The sequence below is a fragment of the Rhinolophus sinicus genome, linkage group LG01 (genome assembly GCF_036562045.2).
Source record: "Rhinolophus sinicus isolate RSC01 linkage group LG01, ASM3656204v1, whole genome shotgun sequence".
Lineage (NCBI taxonomy): Eukaryota > Metazoa > Chordata > Mammalia > Chiroptera > Rhinolophidae > Rhinolophus > Rhinolophus sinicus.
The window spans coordinates 126,166,430-126,191,018 of NC_133751.1; the positions used below are offsets into that span (position 1 = coordinate 126,166,430).

A 24,589-nucleotide genomic window follows, 5' to 3' on the forward strand; every position below is an offset into this window, starting at 1 on the left:
ATTTTACTTCCTTGGTTAAATGTATTCCTAGGTATTTTATTTTTGATACAATTGTAAATGAGATTGTATTAATTTCTCTTTCTGGTAGCTTATTATTGGTGTATAAAAATGCAATTGATTTCTGAATATTAATTTTGTATTCTGCTACTTTACTAAGTTGATTTATCAGCTTTAATAGTTTTTCGGTGGAATCTTTAGGGTTCTTTCTCTCTATATAGTATCATGTCATCTGCAAATAATGACAGTTTTACTTCTTCCTTTCCAACTTGGATGCCCTTTATTTTCTTTTGTCTGATAGGCTCATTTTATAACCATATTTCTGATCTTTTTATCAGTTAGGTGCGGTTATCATTAACTTTAATAAGTTTGCCGCCATAGGTGAATGTTTTATGATGCTGATAGTTAATTATGCTTTAAAAAACACAATAGCAACACGTGTGTGTGTTGAGCTGGCAGCTAAATGATGGCGTCGTCCTTGTGTGGTGCTCAGTGGATCTTGTATTTGCTTTGTAAATGCCTCAGGACACTTGACATATGACTCATGAAGATCATATCTCACAAAACCTGAAGCCTCGGTTTTTAAGTTATGAGTATCAGTAACTCACATGGGAGATACTCCACTTCCCCTCTTGTTGCATCAGAAATGACTTCTTTCACTGCTGGCTGTTCCGGCCATTTTCCTTGTGTCGAACCCAGATTCCTTCCACTGTGTTTGGTGGGTAGTTCAGAACTTGGAATTCCTGGTTCAGTGATTTTGAGTGAGAATCTTCCATCTCCTTTCTTCTGGCATTTTCTTCCCTCTTCACTTTTCTGAAACTTGGGCTTTTCATTCCTTTGTTACATGTATTCGTTCGTTTGTTTAACAAATATGCTATGGAGTCACAGCGTACCACGCACGTTTTCGGCACTGGGGCATAGCACTGAGGGTGGTCGTGCTTTCCAGAAGCGCTGGCCTCGGAGGGGGCTCTGCTGACGTGTGCCTCACTCTGTGGTATGTCATCCCACCTCCCCCACGCCGTGGTGAGCTCCCTAGGGCTTCCGATCATGTCTTTCAAGGGTACAGCTTTGCCATTTCAGCACATGGCCAACAGCAGGCTTTTGAGAGGCGTTTCAAGTAACTGCAGGTGGGGTTTGGAGGTAGATGTTTAGGATTTTAAAATTTCTCCTTTTCAGACTATAAGGTGAATGAACTGTCTTCCTTTTTCCGGAGGATGTGGTTAGTATATAATGTGATAATGTATGTGATAGCACTTTAGAAAGGCAGGTAATGTATATCAAGGGAGGTTATTGTCATTCATCTTCGTTTCCTGTGTGACCCTTTTTCTACTCTCACTGTCCCTTTGAGACCATTGTTACCATTTACTTCTTCTGCCCTCTCTGCCCTCACTGTGTCCACACTTTCCTCCCTTTCTCAGAGGCAGAGGAAAACATGAGTAAAAAAAGAAGAAAAAAAAATGTGTGCTTGGTTCTATATCTCTTTGTTGCTTCCAAATATATGTATTTGAAATGCTGTTGTATCTCTCCATATGTGCCTCTTTCAATATGTATACACATATATTACGACTGTCTGGGAGAATCTGGACCCCCATTTGACAGGAACACCCCTTTCTGGGTGTGTTTATGACATCTTTGTCACTTCTTCTCTTGTACGTGTGTTCTTCCCTCACACATAAGCATTTTAGATAACAGGGAAAGGAGCCCCTGCTACACTGCATGGGGCTTGGTGACTGATAAAACAAAAGAATTTTCACACCGAGGTCATCTGCCTTTTGTGTCGTGGCTGCTTGACAGTGCCATAGAATCAGTACAGAAGTGGAGTATGGGGTGAAAGACCCAACAGGGACTGGTAGGTGAGAGTAAGGGGTGTAGCTGAAACCTAAACAATAATAAGAGCTGAGTGTCACTGCTTCCATTAACATCTTTCGTTTCCCTTGCCCTTTGACCGTTAAAAAGAAAGTTGGCATGCTGGAAAGCGAGGGGTGAATAGCAGAGAATAAAAACATTATTTTTTGAGTTTTTGTCGTTTTGATGAAAATAAAATGGGAAGCTGTCCTCTGAGGAAAGCTGAAACTCCTCTAGAGCTGTGAAGTGGTGGGAGGTCTTATCCGGTTACTGGAGGTCAGAGTCAGGGTGCAGCTGGCCTGATGCTAGGAGGGCGAGCACTTCCTGTTTCTCCCTTTCCCAGATCTCTCCTACCCCAGAGCCTCAAGCCATTAAACTGAACTTTTGGACATCATTGTGTATTGTGCATTCCAACTGGTCACTATGTAACTAAATAGTGAGAAAATTCATCATAAGATAATGGGATTACAGAGGAGACCCTGTTGAATTAGTCGACAATCCTGCTAGTTGGCAAAGTATTTGGTTGGTGCAAAAGTAATTGCGGTTTTTGCAATTATTTTTAACCTTTTAAACCGCAATTACCTTTGCACCAACCTAATAAAAATGCTGGCCTAGCAGGGATCTCAGCTCAGTCTGGTTCTCCCCGAGCAAAGAGTCAGGCTTGGGGCCCATGGAACGTGGGTGTGTTTATTCAGTCAAACAGCACTTAGTGCCTGGTAATGGAGCAGAAAGACATAACCTTCCCATAATATCCTCATGGCCTAGGTGGAGAGATGGACAAATGTAAAGAAACGTAGATTGTTCACCGCATGGGAGAGACATAAGCAGGAGGGCAGCACTCACTCCCAGCTAAACCCTGGCTGGGCCTGAAAAGGAAGGCTCAGGACTGTTTCTTCCAGAGGGTCTTATAGGAGGAGGGGCTTTAACTCGGTGGAGAAAGGGTAGAAGGCGGAAGGGGGTGAGCAGGAGAGCATTTTTGGCAGAAGATGCCTGCAGGTGTCCTTAAAGAAAAAGGTCATTTCAACAGGTCTTTGCAGAAATGAGGATGCTCATTTTGGAGCTCTCATCATAGCAGACACAGTGGTCTGCTCCTGTTTTGTAAGTAAAGTTTTATTGGAACACAGCCACTCTCATTCCTCCCCTTGTTGTCTGTGGCTGTTTTCTTGCTACAAACCAGAGAGAGTAGTTGTGACAGAGACCCCGTGGCCTGCCAAGCCTCAGATATTTACCATTTGGTCCTTTACAGACAATGTTTGCCGACCCTTGGTGTAACATATTTTTATTCCTTCAAACTCCTAGTGGAGAGGACCCACGCTGTCAGCAACCAGGCTTTACTTGCAGGCCGTCCCGGACCTGTTATTCTACCACCTGGCGATTTCTCTTCACCACACACACTGTACCTCCAACTCAGGAGCTTCTAGTTTCCATGACTTCTTGTTCTGAACATCCAGAGTAGTACCTATAGTATCTTAAGAAAGAGGGGCATTTCACCCTAAGCATCCGTCCCCTTAAATGTCTGACTTCCCCAGCTCCCAGCCATTTTAGACTTAATTTCTTGGAACCTCTGCAGCTTCTTATTTGCTCAGTTGCCAAGCAAAATCGAATTAAAAATAGCGTTGGGAGTAGTAGTCATTGAAAAGCATCTCTGTTCTTTGGTGAGGCGGTCCATTTGGTAGTGGATTCTGGAGCTGGCTGTTCCCCTAAAGTGAGAGAATGTTATTTCCAGAAGCGGCTATACATTTGAAATATTGCTTTCCTGGATATAGTGAGTTGTGTCGAATTACATACCAAATGCCAGCATTTAAGCACCTGCTGTGGTCTGTGTTATCAGTTGTTGGGAGTGCCAGACCAGACTTCTTGTAAATGTTAACTTATTAAATAGGAGCCGGATGAAATAGGTGTAGTTATTCCAGTTATAAAGATGGGAGAAAAGAGGCTCCGACAAGCTAAGTACCTTCCCTGTTAACTATTGAACGACACTGCCTTCAATCTATGATAAGGGGGCTATTGATTTTATGCTCTAATTATCTGTAGCAAGTAGAATGCCCATTGAAAATGCTAAATCAAAGAGTTGAGGATCTCTGTTTCAGACTATCAGAAAAACTGGTTTTCAAGGGACAGGTACAATGAAGCCCCCCCCTCCCCCACACACACCTCCCCCTTAGCACTAACTTCTGTTTTAGCCCCAGCACCTACTGACATCATTTAAATACCACTGTCAAACATTGTCGTTTGGGAGCTAATTTCTTGTTAATGCTCTGTATAGATAGAAAACTGTCAGCAGTAAGTAATGGCTACATTTTCCAAGCAGGTCTGGAAAATATAGTAGGTCCCAAAATAGAAGCATGTAGGTTGAAGCATGTAGCTAAGAGGATCATTCCTAGACAACAATCTGATCATAGCCATTCCCTCCTACAAACCGTTCAGTGCTCTGCCATGCCCTGAGCACGAAGATCAAAGTCTGTATCTTGGTGCTTGAGGCCTTTCTTCTTTGGGCCCTGCCTGCTTCTCCTATCTGACCTTCTAGTCCCTCAGCCTTCTGTATTCTAGTCAGAGCGGGTGCCTGCATTTAGAAGCACCACAGTTCTTGAACACCATTGCTACCTAGCTCACTCCTGCTTCACCTTCTCATGGCGGCTAAGATGCTGCTGGAGCCAGGAAGCCTTCTTTCACCCCTGGACACTTGGATGGGCGTCCTTCCCTTGTCCCGCCCTAATGTAAAGTCGATCGCACTGTTGTTCAATTGTTTCATTATGGGTCTGTTGTTCACCACTAAACTTGGAGCTTCTGGAAGGCATGCTTTTCGAGTTTTGACTCTGTAGTTACAGGGAATAGGAATCCACTTGAGCTAGCTAGTAGCAAGGGAGCTTATTGTGAGGAAACATTTGCAGCAGTAAGGAGATGTCTGTGGAAATGGAAGAACTGGGTCGATAAGAGGCTCTGCCTCGCAGATGACCATGTGGCTTTCTGCTCCTCCACCCACTAATTCTGTGCGCCTGTCTTTCTCCTGCTGGTTGCCTCAGTTCTAGCACATGTTTTCATGAAGCTGCCCATGGCCTCAGTTTGTCTGCATAGCCTGGCATGCCCCCGCCAGCCTGGTGGACTCCCTTATTTCGTGGCTTTATTTTCTGCTCCCTATGTCTTTGGTTTCTCAGTTTCCCAATTGCAGATCTGCAGGCGACCATTGTGGTTGGTCTAACTCCCCCTTTCAAGCTGAACACGCCCATCATGAGTCTCTGGCCATCCTGTAGGTGGACTGTCCTTAGGTCAGGTCTTCACTGCAGACCAGTCAGACCTGTTGCCCGTTGGAGGGGTGGTGCGGGTCAGAGCATGGCTGCTACTGTAAACCTCTCTTTTCGGTTTCCCTACCTGCCCCTTGGCTTACAAAGATATTAGACTTGTGTTTCATAAACTTAATGGTATCCGTTGTTGTTTTTCATCCTTTACAGATATCATTAATGGAGCTCAAGAAAAATGTGTATTGCCTCCTATGGATGGCTACCCCCACTGTGAGGGGAAAATCAAGGTAAGGCCCAAATGATGTGTATTTGTTTCCATCATCTTCAGTCTGCACTAACACCCCCTTCTTTAAAGGGCAAGCGAGCCCTTTAAGGGAGTCACTTAAGGGCTGCTTCAGTCCTCCCTGTTTGGGGCTGTGGCCATGACAACGCTTCTCAGCTTATGCCAACTCCTTGGGGTTAGTCCATAATGGCTCTAACTGGTCAGACTGAAGGAGCCTGGGCCATTTCAGGCGCCTACTGTGTCTTTGAAGCTGCCTTTCCCTTGCTTTCCCAGCTTCCAGCAGGTGACCCTTCACAGGCCAATGATAAGAGGCTGCCATTATTTAGTGTCCAACTTCTCTCTCTCCCCCTCCCCTTCTGAGGTCTCCAGAGTGTGATGTAAATGTCACATTTGCATCTACAGTTGAGTACCCAGAGACACTCGGCCACTCTTTTCCTCTTAACATTTTTTTTAAAAAAAATCCTGTTTCCATGGCCTGCCCTTGGAGACACGACTCCCTGCTCAGTAGTTTCCAGAGAAGAGTTTCAGTTCAGGGGTACATTAGGATGGTGAGACCACGTCCCAGAAACATTCACATGGTCTCCGTTTGGGACCCATACACGCCCTGCATTCCTGCACTCATCATGTACTCTTCCTGGCCCTGTGCTGGGGTTGGTGAAACTGAAGGTTCTGGAAAGAGGGGATTTCGATGCAAGCGTCCCATTGAGCACTTGCTCTTGATAAAACTCTCCTAGGCAAGGCCTGTCCTGGGCTTTGCGGCCTGGGCTGTCCCACAGCCTTTCTCCACTCTAAGCACGTGTGCTAAGGGCCCACTCATGTCAGTGTCTGTCTGTGGATCATCCAGGAACTGAACGTCTGTCATCCCGACCTCACTCAGTGACTCTGAGCTTAGGCCAGAGCTTGAGCCACACACGTATGTCCTCACCTTCTCATCAGCAGATGGGCAGGGCCACCAAGAACGGGGCTGTTCAGAGATGTTCTTACCTGGCTCTTCTTGTTTCAGTGGATGAAAGATATGTGGCGCTCGGATCCCTGCTACGCAGAATACGGGGTGGATGGGTCCACCTGCTCTTTTTTTATTTACCTCAGTGAGGTGAGTAGCTTCTTGTGGCTTCAGAGGGGTGGGTGTGTGTGGTTTGTCTGTTTTGTAGCTGAGTCTGGAATTCAAAAAGCTTGAAAATGTTTTTACATAGTAGACATACGGTTTCCTTCTTCATGATGCTCCTCTGCCCACCCCCCCACCCCCCCAGGTAGGATGACTTTTTTTTTTTTCCTTTGACGGAAAAACAGGCTTAGCTAACTAATTTTCCCTTGATTTAAAATACACGTAACATCTTAAACCATTAAGTGTATAGTTCAATGGCATTAAGTAATTCACATTGCTACACAACCATCCCCACCCTCCACTCATTTCCAGAACCCTTTATCTTGCAAACACGAAACTACCCATTAAACAGTAGCTCTGCCTTCTCCCCTCCTTCCAGCCCCTGGCAACCACCATTCTACTTTCAGTCTTTATGATTTTGACTATTCCAAATACTCATATAAGTGAAATTATGCAGTATTTGTCTTTTTGTGATCAGCTGATATCGCTTAGCATACTGTATGTATTCAAGGTTCCTCCATGTTGTAGCATGTACCAGAATTTCTGTCCTTTCTAAGGCTGAACAATATGCTGTTGTATTATACACCACATTTTGCTTATCCACTCATCTGTTGATAGACATTGGGTTGCTTCCACCTTTTAGCTGTTGTGAATAATGTTGCCGTGGACTTGGGTGTGCACATAACTCTTTGAGACCCTGCTTTCATTTCCTTTGGGTATATATCCAGAAGTGGAATGACTGAATCATGTGGTAATTCCATTGTTTATTTTTTGAGGAACCGCCAACCTTTTCCAAAGCAGTTGCACCATTTTACATTGCTACCAACAGTGCACAAGGGTTCCAATTTCTCCACATCCTGGCCAGTACTTGTTTTATTCTGGTTTGAGGGGGTTTTTTTGTGGTTGTGTTTGTTTTTGTTTTGTTTGATAGTAGCCATGCTAATGGGTGTAAGATGGTATCTCTGCAGTTGTGGTTTGCATATCCTCAATACTTAGTGATGTTGAACATATCTTTTCATGTGTTTATTAACCGAGTTAGCAGTTTACTAACAGCCTGAGTTTTTACCTTGTTTTCTTTTTATCTGAGCTTCATTTTCATTTGTACCCTCGAATTAACTCGCCCTTTTCTTTAAAGGGTTGCGGAGCGTGTTACAGACCACTTGGTATTTATTACATACTTCAGTGATCTCATGTCACCTTCAGGAATATTGAGGGGGTGGAATCGAGTTAATACTTTATCCCGGGCAGGGTACAGGGGAAGGGCGGAGTGGGAAATCAGAACTCTGTGGCTTCCCCCTCCATCCTTCTAGATGGGGGTAGTCCTAGGGGCCTTTGACTCGAGTGCTGGCTAATTTCAGAGAATGTGCCCTTCTCAGGCTCTTGGCCACCATTTCTCTTTTATTCTCTCCCCCACTTTTGTGTGCAGTTGCCATTGACCAGTAGTTAATAACAGCTCCCTGGTGCTGCCATGCAGGAAGGAGAGTGCCTCTGAGGCTAAATGAAATGCTTTTGCCATAGTTTTCCTTGCGGGACTCGGGTGCCTCTTCTCTGTGTCATACATAAGGTGACAGGGACAGCTTTGGGGGACCAAACTAGTATAGCTATCGGGCATGTGTTCCTAGATTCTTGGGGTTTGTCCCTCTTCTATACACTTCTTTCTTTTTCCTCTGTAAGATCCAGTCAGACTTTTTTTTTTTTTTTGACAGGTTACCCATGGCCACCCCACAGCCATCATGGGAACCCTTAGAGCTAATAATAGTTAAAATACTTCTTGGAAATTGAAAGCATAGAGAATTAGGTGTGTGATGCTCCTCATTAGCAGGTTGCTGGCAAATTGATTTTGTAACATATTTGAGTGTGTTTCTAGCTTCGGTGGACTGTGACCCATCTTCTCATTTCCTACTCCAGAGAAGTAAGGCCTGGGGCCAATGAGTTGAACCATCACTCCTGTGAGAAGTCCATTGGAAGCACCTTTAATGCCCTGAGGAGAAGGTCCCTCATTCAGTTTAATTTTCAAAAGTTTTCTTTGTCTTCCATTTGATAGAATTTAGCCAGAGTCCAACTGTGCTTTCTGATTGACAAGCTGAGCTAATTTCACGCCTCCCTGAGAGTTTGCACGTGTGGGTGGGCTGCGGAGGTGAAGGCAGAGGATTTTACATCCCTACTCCAGCCTTTCTCCACCTTCAGAGCCAAAGCCGGGAAGGCGTAGGAGAATGGTCCAGATGGAAAGGGGCTGCAGTTATTTGTGACCTAGTTCCCTTCCTTTGCAACTGCCACTCTACCCCCACTCGCGTGAAGGAAAGATGTAGCTAAGATGGGAGAAGAGTGAGATTCTGGTGAAGGTCAGTTGGGAGGATGTGGGTCAGACTGGGCTGCAAGTCTGTGATGGATGATATATACTTAATATTGGAGCTTGATATTTAGGTTCAGAACCTTTAACTAGGGGTGGTATGGTTCTTCATTAGCCTGTTCCCATGTCTTCTTATGCAGATGATAGGGCTTTTTCGTTGTTGTTATTCAGTTGAATTCAGTTCAGTGAGCACTTATTGAACAGCTAGTATATTCATTGATTGTCAACAATTACTGAGAACTCATTTTCTTGGCACCACGGTATGCGTTCATTATCTTAAGAGACTAATGGAAGAGGAAGAATGGTTGCAGGTAATTGAGCCAGCAGGATGGAGATAATTCCCCTGGGGAGAGAACTAGGAACTTCTTTTTCAGAGTTTTACTCTGAAAATAACTTTGAAACTCTGGCCTTTAAATTTTTATTTTATTTTATTGTAGCATCTTAATAGGTGCCTTATTAGAGTTAGAGGAGAATTTGACCAACACGGCCACTTCGATGGGAAGTACTGATTTAGAGCCTCATAACTGACTTCAGCTTCTGTTTCTGATGCTTTCTAAACTCGGCTTTTGGAAAAGTTACTTACCCTCTTTGTGCCTGAGATTCTTTCTTTATAAAATAGTAGTTTTAATTTTGTTTGTTTTCAAAGGATCCTACCGTGAGCATTCCTGAGTGTATATGGGAACAGGCTTAGAGTAGAGCCTAGCAGATAGATGACACTCAGTAAATGTAACTGATGCTTTTATGGTTTTTGATGTTGTCATTTTTTTGAGGACAGTCGTGGGGTGTCACATAGCCTGGGATATTTTATGTGGAACATTGAGTTTATTTTAGAATTAGAATCAATTTCTGGTTCTTTTTCACCAATCTAATTTAATTTTAGACCACTTGACTTTTAGTTATGTAGCAATTCAGCTGTTCCCCTTGACTTCTTTTCTCTGGATAGGACACTTCTGTTTGCATTCAGATCGTGAGCTGGATGTATGGCGCAGCCGAGTACCACTGCCCTTGTCAATGTGAGATTATTAGAGATGTTTTCTGAAGCCAATTCATTACATTCTACTATTGAAAACATCCTGGACAACATCTGTGGTTTCGTGGTGCTCTTTTTTATCTATTTTTTTTTCCCCTTTCTTGACACTTCCCTTCTTTTGTTACTTCATTTAACCTGTATCATATGCCAGGTTTCTCTTGCAATTGGGTAATGAAGAGAGACATTTGCATTTGATTGTTTACTTGATCAACAGTGACTTTTATTTTTTCCCCAATCCTTATTGAAAGGCCAGTTCTTGTTTCTATCACGTTTATATTCAGAACTTTGACAGATGGAGAAAAAGACATGAAATAAAATATCTCCCGTAGAGTCAGTCACCGGTTGGGTTGAGGCATTTAAATTCAGACCAAGCTTAGGAGGTAGAATTCTTCCTTCATTTTTCTTTCCCCTGGTTGTCTCAGTGTGCCAACTTCCATTGAATTATGGGATTATAAACGTCTCCTTTTACCTTCATCAATTTGTAGTCTGCAAATTATTTCTGGTAAACCCCAGGAAGTAAAGCCATTTGCCCTTACATTCTCTCCACGGATGCTTGTTATGTGTGTAATACCGTGCTAGGGACTGATGTGGTAATATGAGCCTCATCGTCCCTGCCCCTGTTGGATGGCAGACACTAAGAAGAATGAAACATTACTCAGCCCCTGTATGCCAGACACCTCAAGTACACAATCTCATTTCAACCTTTCCCCAACTCTGTGTGATCGAGAGCCAAGTTGTAGCGGCTCTGGGAAGTTAAGCTGCCTAGTACTTCTGCACTTTTCATAACTGCTGCCCCTCGTGTCAAAGGAAAACTGAACTCTGCCTAGTGGTTTGTCACCACTCACTTTGCAGTCAGTTCTATACTCAAATTCACCTGTGTTTGAAATGTGGCTCTAATTTAGCTAGTTTCCATGAATCAGTCTTCGTTGCTAGTTTTTGAATACCCACAATTTTGATACCCTATCCCTCCAAAAAAGAGAAAGCACCAATTCTCCCGAGGGCATAACTCATGAAAACCAGGTGTTCAGTCATTCCGAGTTGTGGGAGTGAATGAATGAGGCAGCCTTGCATTTCCACATCATCGGGCAGTTCATTTTCTGTATCTGTTTTTGTGAACCATGTAACTACTCCCGTTATGGAGACAAGGCTTATAAAGTAATTACTCTGTCATTGTTTCAGGTATATTAACTTATCCCTCTACAGAGCCTTTTACTGCTTTCAGCTTTTATGAAATTTAAAATGAATTTCTTTACCCCTATTGAGATTACATTGATAGATGATGCTGATATATTTGACACTCAGACTTTTTTTTTTTTAATTTACACAATTATTCTGGTGACTAGCAGCCATCATACTCTCCCAGACTTTGTAATTTGTGCTGTTTTTTTAAGTACTTCTGCTGCCATTGCAAGTATAGTTGCTCTGAAATCATCAAATTGCCCAGTGATTGATTGCTAGATTTTAGGATGTGGACAAGCTGTTGCTTCAAATGTCAATTTGGACAGGACTGAGTGAGTGTGTGTGCACATGTGTGTGTGTGACTACCTTAGAAAGCAACAAAAGAATTAGTTTCATGCCTTACTTATCAATCTGTTTCTTATGTGTCATGAACAACAGGCATAAAGGTCTTTGCCTCTTTCTGTTCTCCCTTGGCAATATGTAAAACTAATATTGGCTGAGCATGCCATTAACCTTGAGTTTAAATTCAGCGTACTTAATCTCTTGATTAATGCCAAGATTAATGCCCAACAGCAAAGGTTGAAAGCTTAAATGTTTGTGAATGCGAGCATGAAATGAAATCCTAATAACCAGCACAATGATTTGGATTTATGGGCTGTGTTGGCTGCTAAAGATAACTTGGAAATGGTGTTGCGTCGACTAATTTGTCAAAGTGGGCAGCGATAAAGAACTACTTAGGTTGCAGGAGAAAACGTGAATGAAAACACATAACTAACATTTCGGGACAGGTCAGGAGTACTTTAAAAATATCGCTAGGCTTGCCCGAGGACACCAACACATACCTTTTTAAAATGTTTAGCTGTTTACAATAGGAAATTCCCTTTCTGTGAGATAATATTTCTTGGCAATAACGGAGCAGGGAGAGATTTATGATCATGTCCTTTTTCCCTTTTTGAGTTCAGCCTTTATCTGTATCTTTTTCATCTCTATGTTTTTCTTGCTCCTGTTACCTGAATTCTATAACATTTTAGAAAAAGGATTTTTTTTTTAAACAGTCCTGAGTTTACAGAATAGTATTTGTCAGTCAGCCTAATTGATCTCTCCGTTACCTCTCCTCTCCCAAGTTTATTTTCTTCGTGATGCCCCCGTTTGTAAGTTTCAGGCACTACAACATTTATATGGAGACTTCTTGCGCTGGCCTCCACTTTACAAAATTAAAAGGGGAAATGACAGGACTTGCCAAACCCCAAACCAAAGCGTCTTTGCTCCTTGGAATACATGTGGCAAACAGAGGCTTCAATGCAGTACTCTCCAATTTTTTATTTTTTTTTTTAACTTTGAAATACTATTTCTTAAAATTTCTATTCCATGCCAGTAATATAAATTTTTGTTTTAAACACTTTTAATGTGGAAAATTTTAATCATATATAAAATAGAAGGGTATAATGAACCCCTATGTGCCCATTACTCAGATTCAACAATCGTCATTTCATGGCCAAGTCTCATTTCATTTACACTCTCCCCACCTCCTTTATTTTGAAGCAAATTCCAAGTGTCCTATCATGTGTGACTGTTTCAGTATGTATCTTTAAAGGAGACTCTTTTAAAACATATAACTACTCCCATTATAACTACTAATACCGTGTTTCCCCTAAAATAAGACCTAGTCGGACAATCAGGTCTAATGCGTCTTTTGGAGCAAAAATTAATAGAAGACCCATTCTTTTACTATAATATAAAACTGGGTCTTGTATAAAATATATAATATAATATAATATAATATAATATAATATAATATAATATAATATAATACTAGGTCTTATATTAATTTTTGTTCCAAAAGACACATTAGAGCTGATTGTCTGGCTAGGTCTTATTTTTGGGGAATCACGGTATCATTTCATATCACAATGAACATTATTCCTTAATATCATAAAATACCAGGTTAGTATTCACATTTTCTAGGCCATCCTATAAATTAAAGTTTACTTATTTGAACTGGGTTTCAAGTAATGACTGTAAATTAAAATTGTTGGTGTCTCCAAAGTCTCTTTAATTTTAGGTTCCCTTCCATCTCTTTTTTCCCCCCTTGTGGCTTTTTGTTGAGGAAACTTCTTTATTTGCCTTGGAGAACTTGTTCTACTCTGCATTTTGATTATTACATCCCCATGTTGTTGTATAATCTGGTTCCCGGCTCCTTGTGTTTCCTGTAAATGGATAGTTAGATCTGAGGCTTGATCGGAGTCAGGTTTAATATTTTTTTGGTAAGACTGCTTCATGGATGATATTACATACTTCTGTCAGGAGGCGCATTAATGCCTGGTTGTCTCTTCTTGTGACGTTAGCTGCTGTCGATGATCAGTGCGTGGGTTCATTAACGCGTTAGGGGTTCCTGCTTAATCTACCAGGGATACTTGTATAAAGAGAAGTGACTCTTCATCTGGTATGTGGTTACTCTGAGGGACAGCTTCTATAGGAAATCTTTCTCTCTTTCTCTCTTGGTTTCTTAGCATATTCTACTGTGTAGTATTTTGTTTACTTATATGCTTAGTGGTTTTTATCGTCATTATGAAGTCATTGATTGAAGCATATTATAGCTGTTCGATCTATTCCAATTATTTTCTTACTGGTTCTCAAATTGCCCCTTCTTTGGCCAGAGGGAGCCAATTAATATTGTCTTGAGTCCTTTTGACATGACTCTGGTAGTTTGGAATAGTTTTCTTGTTTTGTTTTTTACTGCCTGGTGTGACAAGCTCTTCTAGTTCATCTAGTACAATTTCTGCCCTAGACCTTAAATCAGCCATTTCTCTAAGGACACCTAGCTCCTCTTGGTGGGAAATAATGCTTAGAGACCACAGTCTGAACGCCTGGGGCCTTCATTGCTATTGGGTTTTTCTGGGTGCTGGGAATATATCAATGAACAAAAAGACAAACAGTCCTCATTAAGGTTATGTTTTGTAGGAGGAGACAGACAAATGAAAAGTAAAATACATATCTTTTAGGTTGTAGTAAATGCCATGGAGAAAAATAAAGCAGGAGAGAGGGGGCAAAGAAATGCTCATGAGAAGTGATGATGTCTGTTTTAGATAGAGTGCTCAGGAACTACTGAGAAGATGGGAGGATGGTTTTGAAAACCAATTCAAGTAGGTAAGAAAGTAAGAAGTTTAGATGTCTGGCAGAGATGTTTAGCAGGCAGTGGGAATAGTAAATGCAAAGGTCCTGGGAAGACCGTCAACATCCAAAATTAAGAACAAGCACATAGCCGACAACAGTATGGTAGTTACCGGAGGGCAAGGGGGGTGAGGGCAGGTCGAGGAGGGTAAAGGGGTCAAATATATGGTGACAGAAGGAGACTAAACTTTGGGTGGTAAGCACCCTGCAATATACAGATGATGTATTATAATATTGTACACTTGAAACTTATATAATGTTATTAACCAATGTCACCGCAGTAAATTAAATTTAAAAAAATACCATGAAATAATTTTATGGTGCACTATTGGTAATTCTAACAAAACCTTCTGGTAGTTCTGAATTGCCTTTTAAATTGCTTCTTATCGCCCTATAAAATTCAATAAATATTTTAAAAGGAACAAAACAAAAAGGAGAACAAGTGCATGGAAAATAATCTCCAGAGAAATTTTCCTGTTTTGTTCACAGGTATAATGGTGCCTGGCACACGTATTTATTGAATGAATGTTTCTATTTAAAAACATTTTATAAATAGCTTTCTATGTGTTTGTTCTGCGTGGGTAACTTCTCCCAGCTATCACCTTTTTAATCTTGAAAAAAAATATATTCTAAAATTTGTAACATTAAAATCTGCTAAAACATTAAGTTTGAGACATGAAGCAGGGGCATTTTGAGCACTTACTAATAATTTTAATATAACATTTTTTAATATAACTATAAGAGCATGCAAGGGGTCAGATTAGACTGATAGAATAGAATGAACCACTTATCTGAGAAGACACAGTTTTGTTGCCCACCTTTTATTCTCACTGTCACTCAGTATTATTTGCCTGGACCTACAATTCAGGCAACATTGCACATCACCACAAAAGAAGAACTATATCCCCGGTCTCTACAGTATGATTACCTCTACAAATTCAGTGACACTGGCTATCAGAGTGTGCTCAGTGTGCATGCAGGTCCGACGAGGGTCAGTTTTGCCTCGTGTAGTGTGTAGTAGGAAGTATACTGAGTAAGAGTTGGTGTAAGAAGCATCTCCATGCATTACGTCACCCGGTTGACTACAGCGGAATTCTTTTGCTGCCTTTCCTGTGTGAAGAAAACTTGGCAGTTCTCCTATAGAGATTTGGGATGGATTTTTAAAACTGTGGCATCCCCTTATGAGGACCCCACTGGTTTTGTGGCACATTGAAAACTTACTGCAACTTCTCTTTGAAGTTCTTCTCTGGCACCCTGCATCTCCTCAGCCCTTGGCTCTCTCTGGCACATGGTCAGGCCCGTCCTTTCTGTCCATAATATTCCTGCCTCCCGTTCAGTGGCAGCAGTACAGTATTATAGAAAACACATGAGGCCTGGTTGCCTGTCTGGATCCACCGCCTACCTGTGTGGTCTTGAGCTCTCCCTTTGGTTTTCCTATCTGGTTTCTCCTCACTGAGATCAAAGTCAGGCCTCAGTATATTGTCGCAAGGTTCTTATAAAATGATGAAAATGGATAAATGCCACATAAATGGAAATGAGTATCATTACCATGACTATTTTTAGTGCTCAAGTTATATCTTTGATTTATTCACTCACTACTCAACACATAATGATTGAGGACCTATTATGTGCCAGGCACTGTTCTGTTCTCGAGGCTGAGGATAGAGCACTGAACAGGTAAATTCTAGTTCCTGTCTTCAAGGAGCTGCCATTTGTATGGGGCAGCAAATAATAGTCAACCAATACATAAAATAATTAACACAAGTGGTGAGTGCCCCAAGGAAAAAGAGAGTAAGGATGCAGTGTGGCCAGGTAAGGTGGTCAGGGAAGGCTTTTCTGTGTAGAAGTAAGGGAGTGTGATGCATGGAAATTTCTGGAAGGAAGAGTGTTCTAGGTAAAAAGAATAGTAAATGCAGAAGCCCTGAAGTATGGGGTTACCAGGTAAAATACAGGCTATGCAGTAATATTTAAATTTCAGGTCAACAATAATTTTTAAAAAAAGATTAGTATGTAACACATACGGCATGGGATGTACTTATACTAATTCTGAAATTCTTATTTAACTAGGGGTGTCTTTTTTCACACACACACACACACACACACCTGGCAGCCCTTCTGAGGTAGGAATGTTCTGTTTGACATGCAAGGAGATTCTTGTATGTAGGGCAAGGTGAGCGAGGCAGGCAGTGTAAGGCTTCAGGTCAGACTTAGTATCATCTTGTTGTAAATTCTGGATTTTATTCTGGCTGCAAAGAGAAGCCACTGAAGGGTTTGAGTTAGTGTAGGATGTGATTCAATTTCAACTTTAAAACGATGCCTCTTGCTGCGCAGACACGGGGGCAAGAGCTATTATTACGCTCCCTGCCCTGCACAGTACCCAGCACAGCAGCGGCATCATCAACCCGTTTGAAGATTCAGGCAATGCCACTCTAATATTGAAGACTGAATTGTCCTTACGGGGCCATAGGAACCAAGTGTCTGGTTTCGTGTGGTGAGTAAGCACATGGGCCATAGAGCTGCAGACACGATTCAGGGCTCAGCTGTGGGTTCTGCCAGTGCCCGTGTCTTTATCTGGCACGATGAGCAGCCTGTCGCAGACGACTATTTGAAGACCAAGTGAGGTAATGTGTGTAAAGTGCTTAGCCTACTGCTTGGCTCCTAGTATATTGTAGTTTTTGTTCTTACATCTTTTGTCTCCCCACCCCATGCCCTGTACACGACCATTTCTAACACACAGTTTGACCAAAATATTCATCAGCTCAGTTGTCTAGTGCACAGGACCGGTGTGGATAGCGGAACCATGTACATGTGTCAATGTCTTTTACCATTTGCCTTCCCTTTTTGAAACTTTAGCAAGGGGAGTGGGCCGGGTGTGACGTGGGGTAGAGAAGTTTTTTTTTGTTTTTTTTTTTAAGCATATACCTTAATGAGTAACTTCATTTAATATGTCAGTATAACAAATGTGTGGGTATGTGTGTATATGCATAGATATGTATAATCTGTATCAAATGAATAGTCAGCTATATAGTATAGTCAATTGTACCCTTTTGATATATAACCACTTAGCCTGACAGGATGATGTAAAATTATCTTTTTTAGATCTTACAGCGTAATAGAATTAATTATTAAGAGGTCACCTGAGCCAACTCCTTCATTTCGTAGATGAGAAAAGTTGAAAGCCAAGTGGTTTAAGGTTATATGCCTAGTTGTTTGTAGAGTTGGGCGTAGAATCCAACAGACTTGGGCTGATTTCCAGATCCATCCTCTTTCCGCACTTAGCAGCTTTCTTTGTCCTTCACTAAGCATGGCCTTTCAGGTGGCTCTAACGTGTGCTGGTCGGGAGTGACAGATCTCTGTTGTCACCCAACGCTTCCACTCATTGGTGAGCTTATGTCAGCAAGTTGCCACCCACTGTAAGCTTTGATTTCCTCATATGAAACCTGTCCATGGTACCTGTGGCACAGGGTGCTTCAGGGATTAAAAGACGTCATGTATGCAAGCTTATTTATTTTTTTTCCCCAGAGACCCTGACACACCGTAAACCTTCAGTAAATGATTGGATGCTTACATAACGTAACTTCTTTAGAAATTATTCTGTGAATAAATGTTCATTGTTTAAAACATCGTAATATGCAGATGAACATAAAGAAGAAAATAAAAAGCACCCATGACACCATCATCCAGAGATAATCTCAGCCTTTTCTTACACATTTTTCTCATTTAGTTTTTATTGCACTTTCCTATCTGTAAAATACAGCATGAAATTCTGTGTCAGTGATCCATTAGAGCAAAACAGTTAACATTAATCATGAGAGAAGCCATCACAGAGCCTCATCATTATTCTTTCGAAAGCATAGAATGTTACTACAGTTATGCCAGTGGTGCCTAAGTACATGCATGTGTACATTAAATTTCCTCTAGTTTTTGCTCTCATTTTATTACTTCTTCTTGCCCCTTTAAATTCCAATATGAGCTGTATACGTATCTGCCCACAGTTTCTTTTTTCTTAAGTATAATGAATTGTCCATCCTGTGGACCTTGAAAGTGTGACCTACTTGAGCTCTGTTTAGGGACTTTGATTCACATTGCTCATGATTAAGCTGTAAAACCTCTTCAGATCAAAGAAGTTTAAATCATTGGGAGGAGGGATGTCAAAAATCAAATTGGTTAATTTTCTATCTCCTCCTTCAAGAAAGTGATTTACAGGACCCTCTCAGTGGAATATGCATTAATGTTCCGAAGGTCTAGCCTGGCTGGTCTTGTTCTGTTTTTGCTGCCTCTTCATTTTGTTGCCTGAGGCGAGCACACTAAAAAGATTAGTTTCCCTGGAAGAAGCTTTGCCTTCACATCGAAGGTTATTAGAGTAATGGTTCTGCTCCTCTATTGATTGTTATGTGTGTGTGTTGCCATGAACTCAGATGGTTTTCAATTCGTGGGCTTCCTGTGGTGGTTTGTGGACTAGTTTAAGGATGTTCAGTGCCCACCCTGGCAGAGGGCTTGGGGCAGGGCTGCCAGCTCGCAGGAGTCAGGCACAGGTAAGGGTGGCCAGTGGGAGGGTCCAGTGCTGCTGTCGTGTGTGCCTGCACCCATGGCAAACACAACATCCTGTCCCAAGGAGAACACCAGGGGTCGCAGCAGGAAAAGTATGGCCCAAGCAGTGGGTGAAGGAAGGTGAGCACCGTAGGCTGACCTAGGACACTAGGGTTCTGACAACCAGGAGAGGAGAGGGCGAGAGTGATTTGAAATAGAAGAGTGTCCAGATCAGGAAGTCAGTGGGCTCATTCTGGGGTTCGTATTTTGTGGTAGGATGCTCTGCTGAGGTGGGGGGGAGTTAAATTTGTTAGCGGAGCCTGGGTAGATCAGACACAACAGGGATTAAGAAGTTGAGTTATTAGCCTTGAGCAAATTTTTCCCTGAGTGTTATTAATGACTCTTATTTAGGAAAAGGTTGCTCATTGGAGGGCTGTTTGTTTCAGAACTCGGAGTTATTGCCAGTGCTGGCTTTTTTCCAACCCTGGTAATCCTCTGAGGTTTCAGAAAAGAAACATTCCCTTTCCCCCTGGAGAAATTGGTTTATGTATAATTTGATTACCTTGTTAAGCAGTTATCCTACTACTGTGTACAAAAACAACAACCTTGAAAACCCACTTTCCTCATTCGGTGGCAAGATGTTCATAGCTGGGTTTTCCTCCATTGCGAGTGAATATGTAACGGTAAGATTTCTTGCTAAAAGCTAAAATAGACTCCATTTTCCATACTTTCGGGGATGGCCTTGAAACCTTGCAAAGCATTATCCAGTCATTTAGAGTAACAAGACCTGAGATAAATGACCAGTTTCGAAGAGGAATTAAAGTCTTGAGCATTCTTTAGGGAAGTCACATTTTAGAAGGTCACCTTGGACTATATTTTCAGCAGAGCAAGTTTTGGAAGATTCTTCTTAGGGCGGAGGAGTGAAGAAGGCATATACTTTCCTTTAATAATATCTGATCTCACTGATGTCTCTCCTTTTGGTTGATTTTCTTTATTCATAATCTTGTTTCATCTTTCCCAGGATCATACTATTCGTGAGGGAAGTTTTCATCCTGACACGTTGCTGTGTCCGTTTAGTTATTTACTTAGTGTGAGGTTGACTGCCAATCTGTACCCTGCTTGCTTACCCTCATCCTTTTTGTGTGGGGTTGAAGGTCTCATTCAGGTCTGCAATCCATTCAAAGTCTTCATGTTATCAATATGCTTTATAGCAATGTTTCATTGAGTCCATTTACAAAAATTTAGTTTGCACTGAATAATTTAGTCTGGTCTAAGAACACAAGGTACAGGTGTGTGCAGTACTGCTGGGACCAACCTGGCTTCATCCTCTTGCAGGCTTCTTTTCTGCCGGTTTTTCCTCATTTTTCTCATTTCTGGAGCTCCAGATAATTGCCTTTCGTGGTGCTATTGCTGTAAGGTCTAAAGAATTAGATATGGGCATCCAAGGCACGTTAATGTCTTCTTTTTTTATGAGTAAAAACCATTTCAACTTTCCTTATGTCCCCATTTGGAAAGCCTCCGTTTGAGTCTCCTTTTACCATTTCACAAATATAGTCAAGTCTAATTTTATTCCACAAGAAGAAAAGGAACACATTGCACTTTTCCTGTCTAGGGATTCCATTCTCCCCCAAGCTCTGCTTATACCTTTCAGGTCATTTGCAGGCAGGTGGCTATATGCAAACCACCCAGTTATTTGGTTAAATAAAAATCACCTTACATTAAGTGCAGTATCAAGACTTAGTGAAACTGCTGTTTCTTTGAAAACTCACCCAGACGTGGAAGACAGCTGACTGTCTGACTCTGCATTGCTGACCCAGGAGGCTGTGGTCTAACACATGTCTTTGCCTTCTCAGTGACCTTCCAAGGAAACCGCCCTCCCTCTTGCTTTGTTCATTTTTATAGGTCCACCTGGCCTTAGGAAGATTATTTTCAATGGCTATTTATTATCCATCTTCAATAGTTTCACTATATATTAGTAACTGGGTGATACACCATTGTGGAATTGTATGACCAGTTTTGACAGAGAGCTCAGACATCATTATTACTCTGCATTTTCCATTTTTCCTTTACTAGAAATTATGAATTGGCCTAATTTTCTTTGGTAACCTTTATCGAAGGGATTCCTATAAAACCTGGTGCTTTCCTTTCTCTTCTCCCCCCACTCCCTTCCTCAGCTCTCTAAACTCTTGTGCATTAACAGAACAATCCATCTTCTAGAATGGCTCTCATGAGATCGCTGAGGGTTTTTTTCCTTTTTCCTTTCATCTCTTTCTCCAGTACATTTTGCCGTCTATTTCTTGTGATAGTGTGAAGCCAGAAAATGAAGGAAAGCCTAGATCAGTTAGCTTTAAATTATCAGCTGCAATTCTAATTCTGAGATAAATGATTGAGTTCTGTGGCTCGGATGCCATGGTATTTCCTTTCCAGACATGCCACAGCAGATAACGAATCATCCCTGTCTTTTTGCTATATAGTCAGAGAGGCACCTTTTCATTCTCATTCCCCTATGGCAATGTTCTAGTCTTTTAACTTTCTGCCATAAGAGCCCCCTCTCCTTCTGTTGTAGAAATGTGAGGATTAAATGATTAAGGAAACATCACTGTAGAATACTTTGAAGTACAGATGTAAAGTGTAATCATACTCCTTGGGACCTTTGGTGATGATTGTTTCACCTGAGAGGGCACCTGTCTCTGGATTGCTCGCTAAAAGCATGGGACTCCGACTAATAATATTAATAACCCACTTAAATATAGTGCTCATTGTGTGTCAGAAACTGTGCTCAGTGTTTTGTACATTGATTAATTCACTTACAGATGAACCAGCATACTTAGTGCCCCTGATTTATATTTTTCAGGTTGAAAACTGGTGTCCTCATTTACCTTGGAGAGCAAAAAATCCCTATGAAGAAGCTGATCATAATTCATTGGTAAGTGATTTTGGAAACCTCTTACTAGGCTCCTGAGTTGGGTCGGATGCCAAGTGATACATGTGGAGTCTTCTAGAAATGCCAGCTGTAATCTGAAATAGTGATACACTGAAGAACTTCTATCCCCAGTCCTGTAGAAATCTGGGTGACCAGAGCACTCAACCAGTGTGCATATATTTATTGAACAATTCTCTGAGGGTTCCTAAGCGATAAGCTACTGATAAGAATAAGAGTTTGTGTCAGATGTGGAGGTGCTCAGTGATCTAAGGAGGGCTATGGTTGTAAATAGTGACCGTACCTGTATAAATGCCAGAATACGGACCCACAGAAATTGATGAGGAAGTGGTGGTCTCAGGCTGTAGGGGTCAGGGATGGGACAAAGAGAAGATGACGTTGGAGCTGAATTTAAAATGATGAGTGAATTTATACTGGGTGAAGGAGATAAAGGTGTCTGATTTGAGGAAGAAGGTTCATATTAGAGAATTTTGCATTTTCAGGGAGTAGGGTAGAGCATGGGTCAGTGGGACAAGGCCAAGCAGGTTTGGATGAGCTGGGGTGAAGATGAGGTTGGAAAGATAGGTAGGGGACGGTGACAGGCTTAAGCCTTTAGACTGGGGAATCAGCTAAAGGCCAGGGAGTCAATATATTCATCTTTGTAGGCTGGTAAGGTCCCTGTCAGAGCTACTCAATTCTGACCTTGTAGCACAGAGAGCAGCCATGGACAATATATAAATGAATGGGTGTGGCTGTGTTCCAGTGAAAGTTCATGTACAAAAATAAACACCAAGGAGGATTTTCCTTAAGACCCATAGTTTGCTGACTCATGCTTCTGTCATGGGAAATTGTTGAGTCAAGAAGGGACATGATCAGATGAGTGTTTAGAATGAACTATGGTGACTGCTGAAAGATGGTTTCAGCATGTTTTAGATGTGATATGAAAAATATTAGTGTTATTTTAATCACTGATTGTATCCAGCTATATTATAAAAATGTTCTTCCTGGCTTTTAAATCATCCTGGCCTGAATTTTAAATTTTATTCAGTTGTGATAGGAAAATGTTATTCCTGGCTTTTAAATTCTTTAGAAAATAGTGAACTTTCATTCGTTTGGACTGGGGAAAAAACTGGATGAGGAGCATGTATTTTTCTCTACTTAATTTTATGGACAGAATGAGGCTTTTTGGCAGCACACACAATACGAGGTAGCCTGTTAAGAATTGACTTCAGCTTTCCCAGGAGTCGGCTACCCTGCTTGAAGTGGCCAATAAATTCAGGTGCAGAGAATTTCAAGGTACATCAAGCGTACTCATTATATTTAAAAATAAAAAAAAATGCATTTTAACATAGCTCAGGGCTTTGCAATGACTGTGCTTTCTTTCTCAATTTCTAATTTTGTAAATGATGTCCCTTAAAGCAGATCAGCAGTCAGGGGCCTTTGCTTCAATGTGCAATCCTGGGACCTTAAAAGCAAAGCTGTGCAGCAGACAAGTCTCACTTTTGAAGCCCTGCATTTAATTGAGTATCTCTTTCAAGTTTTCAAATGTCACATCATGAAAACCATTATGGTTTCTGACTTTTTATCTTCTACTCATTTTTATTAAATTTCTGTTTCTAGGCGGAAATTCGTACGGATTTTAATATTCTCCACAGTATGATGAAAAAGCATGAAGAATTTCGTTGGATGAGATTGCGGATCCGGCGAATGGCTGACGCATGGATCCAAGCAATCAAGTCCCTGGCAGAAAAGCAGAATCTTGAAAAGAGAAAAAGGAAGAAAGTGAGTTTCTAATTAAGTCAGTTCAGTTAGATGCCAGTTTTCTTTTAAAATTTGATTTTGCTTGGAAACAAGACTAAGAGAAATGTCATGTCTCAATGATGTTCCCTCAGGGTGAATCTGCTCTGTCTGTTGTACAGCCATTTTTGCGTTTTCCTTTCCCCAGTTACAATCATCTTACTTAGCAAGGACCAGCACACATGTGTCTTGGGTGAAGACACCCAGAATATCTGCCTGTAAGATGTTTCCTTTGAACCATCTGTCTCTCTCAGTGGTGTCAGGAAACTTAATCCTCTTTTCTTTACTTGAATACAACCTTTGAGAACTTTCTGTTACATCATCGTGACAATTTTCTCTTTTTGATGTTTGTCAGTTCTGGGGTTTGGGCAACTGGTGAGTCCCATTGCTTCTCTGTTTGGTTGGTATTGCTGCTTACGTTCTTGAGAGAGAGAGATACTGTAAGTTAAACTTGAACCAGTTTGTTTCAATGCTTGGCAAAACTCTAGAATACCCCTGAGCATGGAAGATTTTATACCCTATTAATTAGAGACTAAGTGGCTGTGGCTTTAGATTAACTGTTCTGATAATGAAAAAATTGAGCAAAGTAAACGATCTGTTCCTATGTCTAAAAATAAATTAAAAATGAGTTAGGTATTCCTAATTTGACTAATTTGATATCCTGGAAAAAGAAAATACAGATACGCTGGCAAAACCCCAAGTCAAACTTGGATGGATCAGTTTTGCTTAGATCCCTTGAGTTTGGGAGATAACAAGACAAAACGTCCTGGCACTAAAGAGTCCTCTGTGGAAGAACATGTGGACAGAGGTCCAGATGGGCTGTAAAAAGCAAACAGTAGATCTGTATAATCCTATGTAGTAATTTATTGTTAGGTGAAGAAAAGTTAGGTGGAAAATAGTGAACCTTATTTTTAAAAGGGAGAGGGAATATGTTTATATCTATATCTATATGTATACATGTAGTTACATATATACACACCAATATATAATGTATATATAACACATATACACTTCTTGCTCATATATCATATATATTTAACTGGAAGGATAAACCATAAAATTAAAAATGAAAGGAAATGGATGGTGATGATGGTTGTATAACAGTGTGAATTTACTTAATGCCACTGAACTGTATACTTAAAA

At 41.2% G+C, this 24,589-nt stretch overlaps 1 protein-coding gene across 8 annotated transcripts in view; it reads left to right on the top strand.

Annotated features, from left to right (window-relative positions):
* Window positions 1–24,589, top strand: part of MGAT5 (alpha-1,6-mannosylglycoprotein 6-beta-N-acetylglucosaminyltransferase) — a 322,695-nt gene that overhangs the window by 181,223 nt on the left and 116,883 nt on the right. For all 8 annotated transcript variants that reach the window (XM_019731135.2, XM_019731136.2, XM_019731137.2 and 5 more), the window contains 4 exons: window positions 5,292–5,368; window positions 6,368–6,457; window positions 21,584–21,655; window positions 23,270–23,431. In XM_019731135.2, coding sequence (XP_019586694.2) covers window positions 5,292–5,368; window positions 6,368–6,457; window positions 21,584–21,655; window positions 23,270–23,431 — 401 coding nt within the window. The remainder of the gene's footprint in view (window positions 1–5,291; window positions 5,369–6,367; window positions 6,458–21,583; window positions 21,656–23,269; window positions 23,432–24,589) is intronic.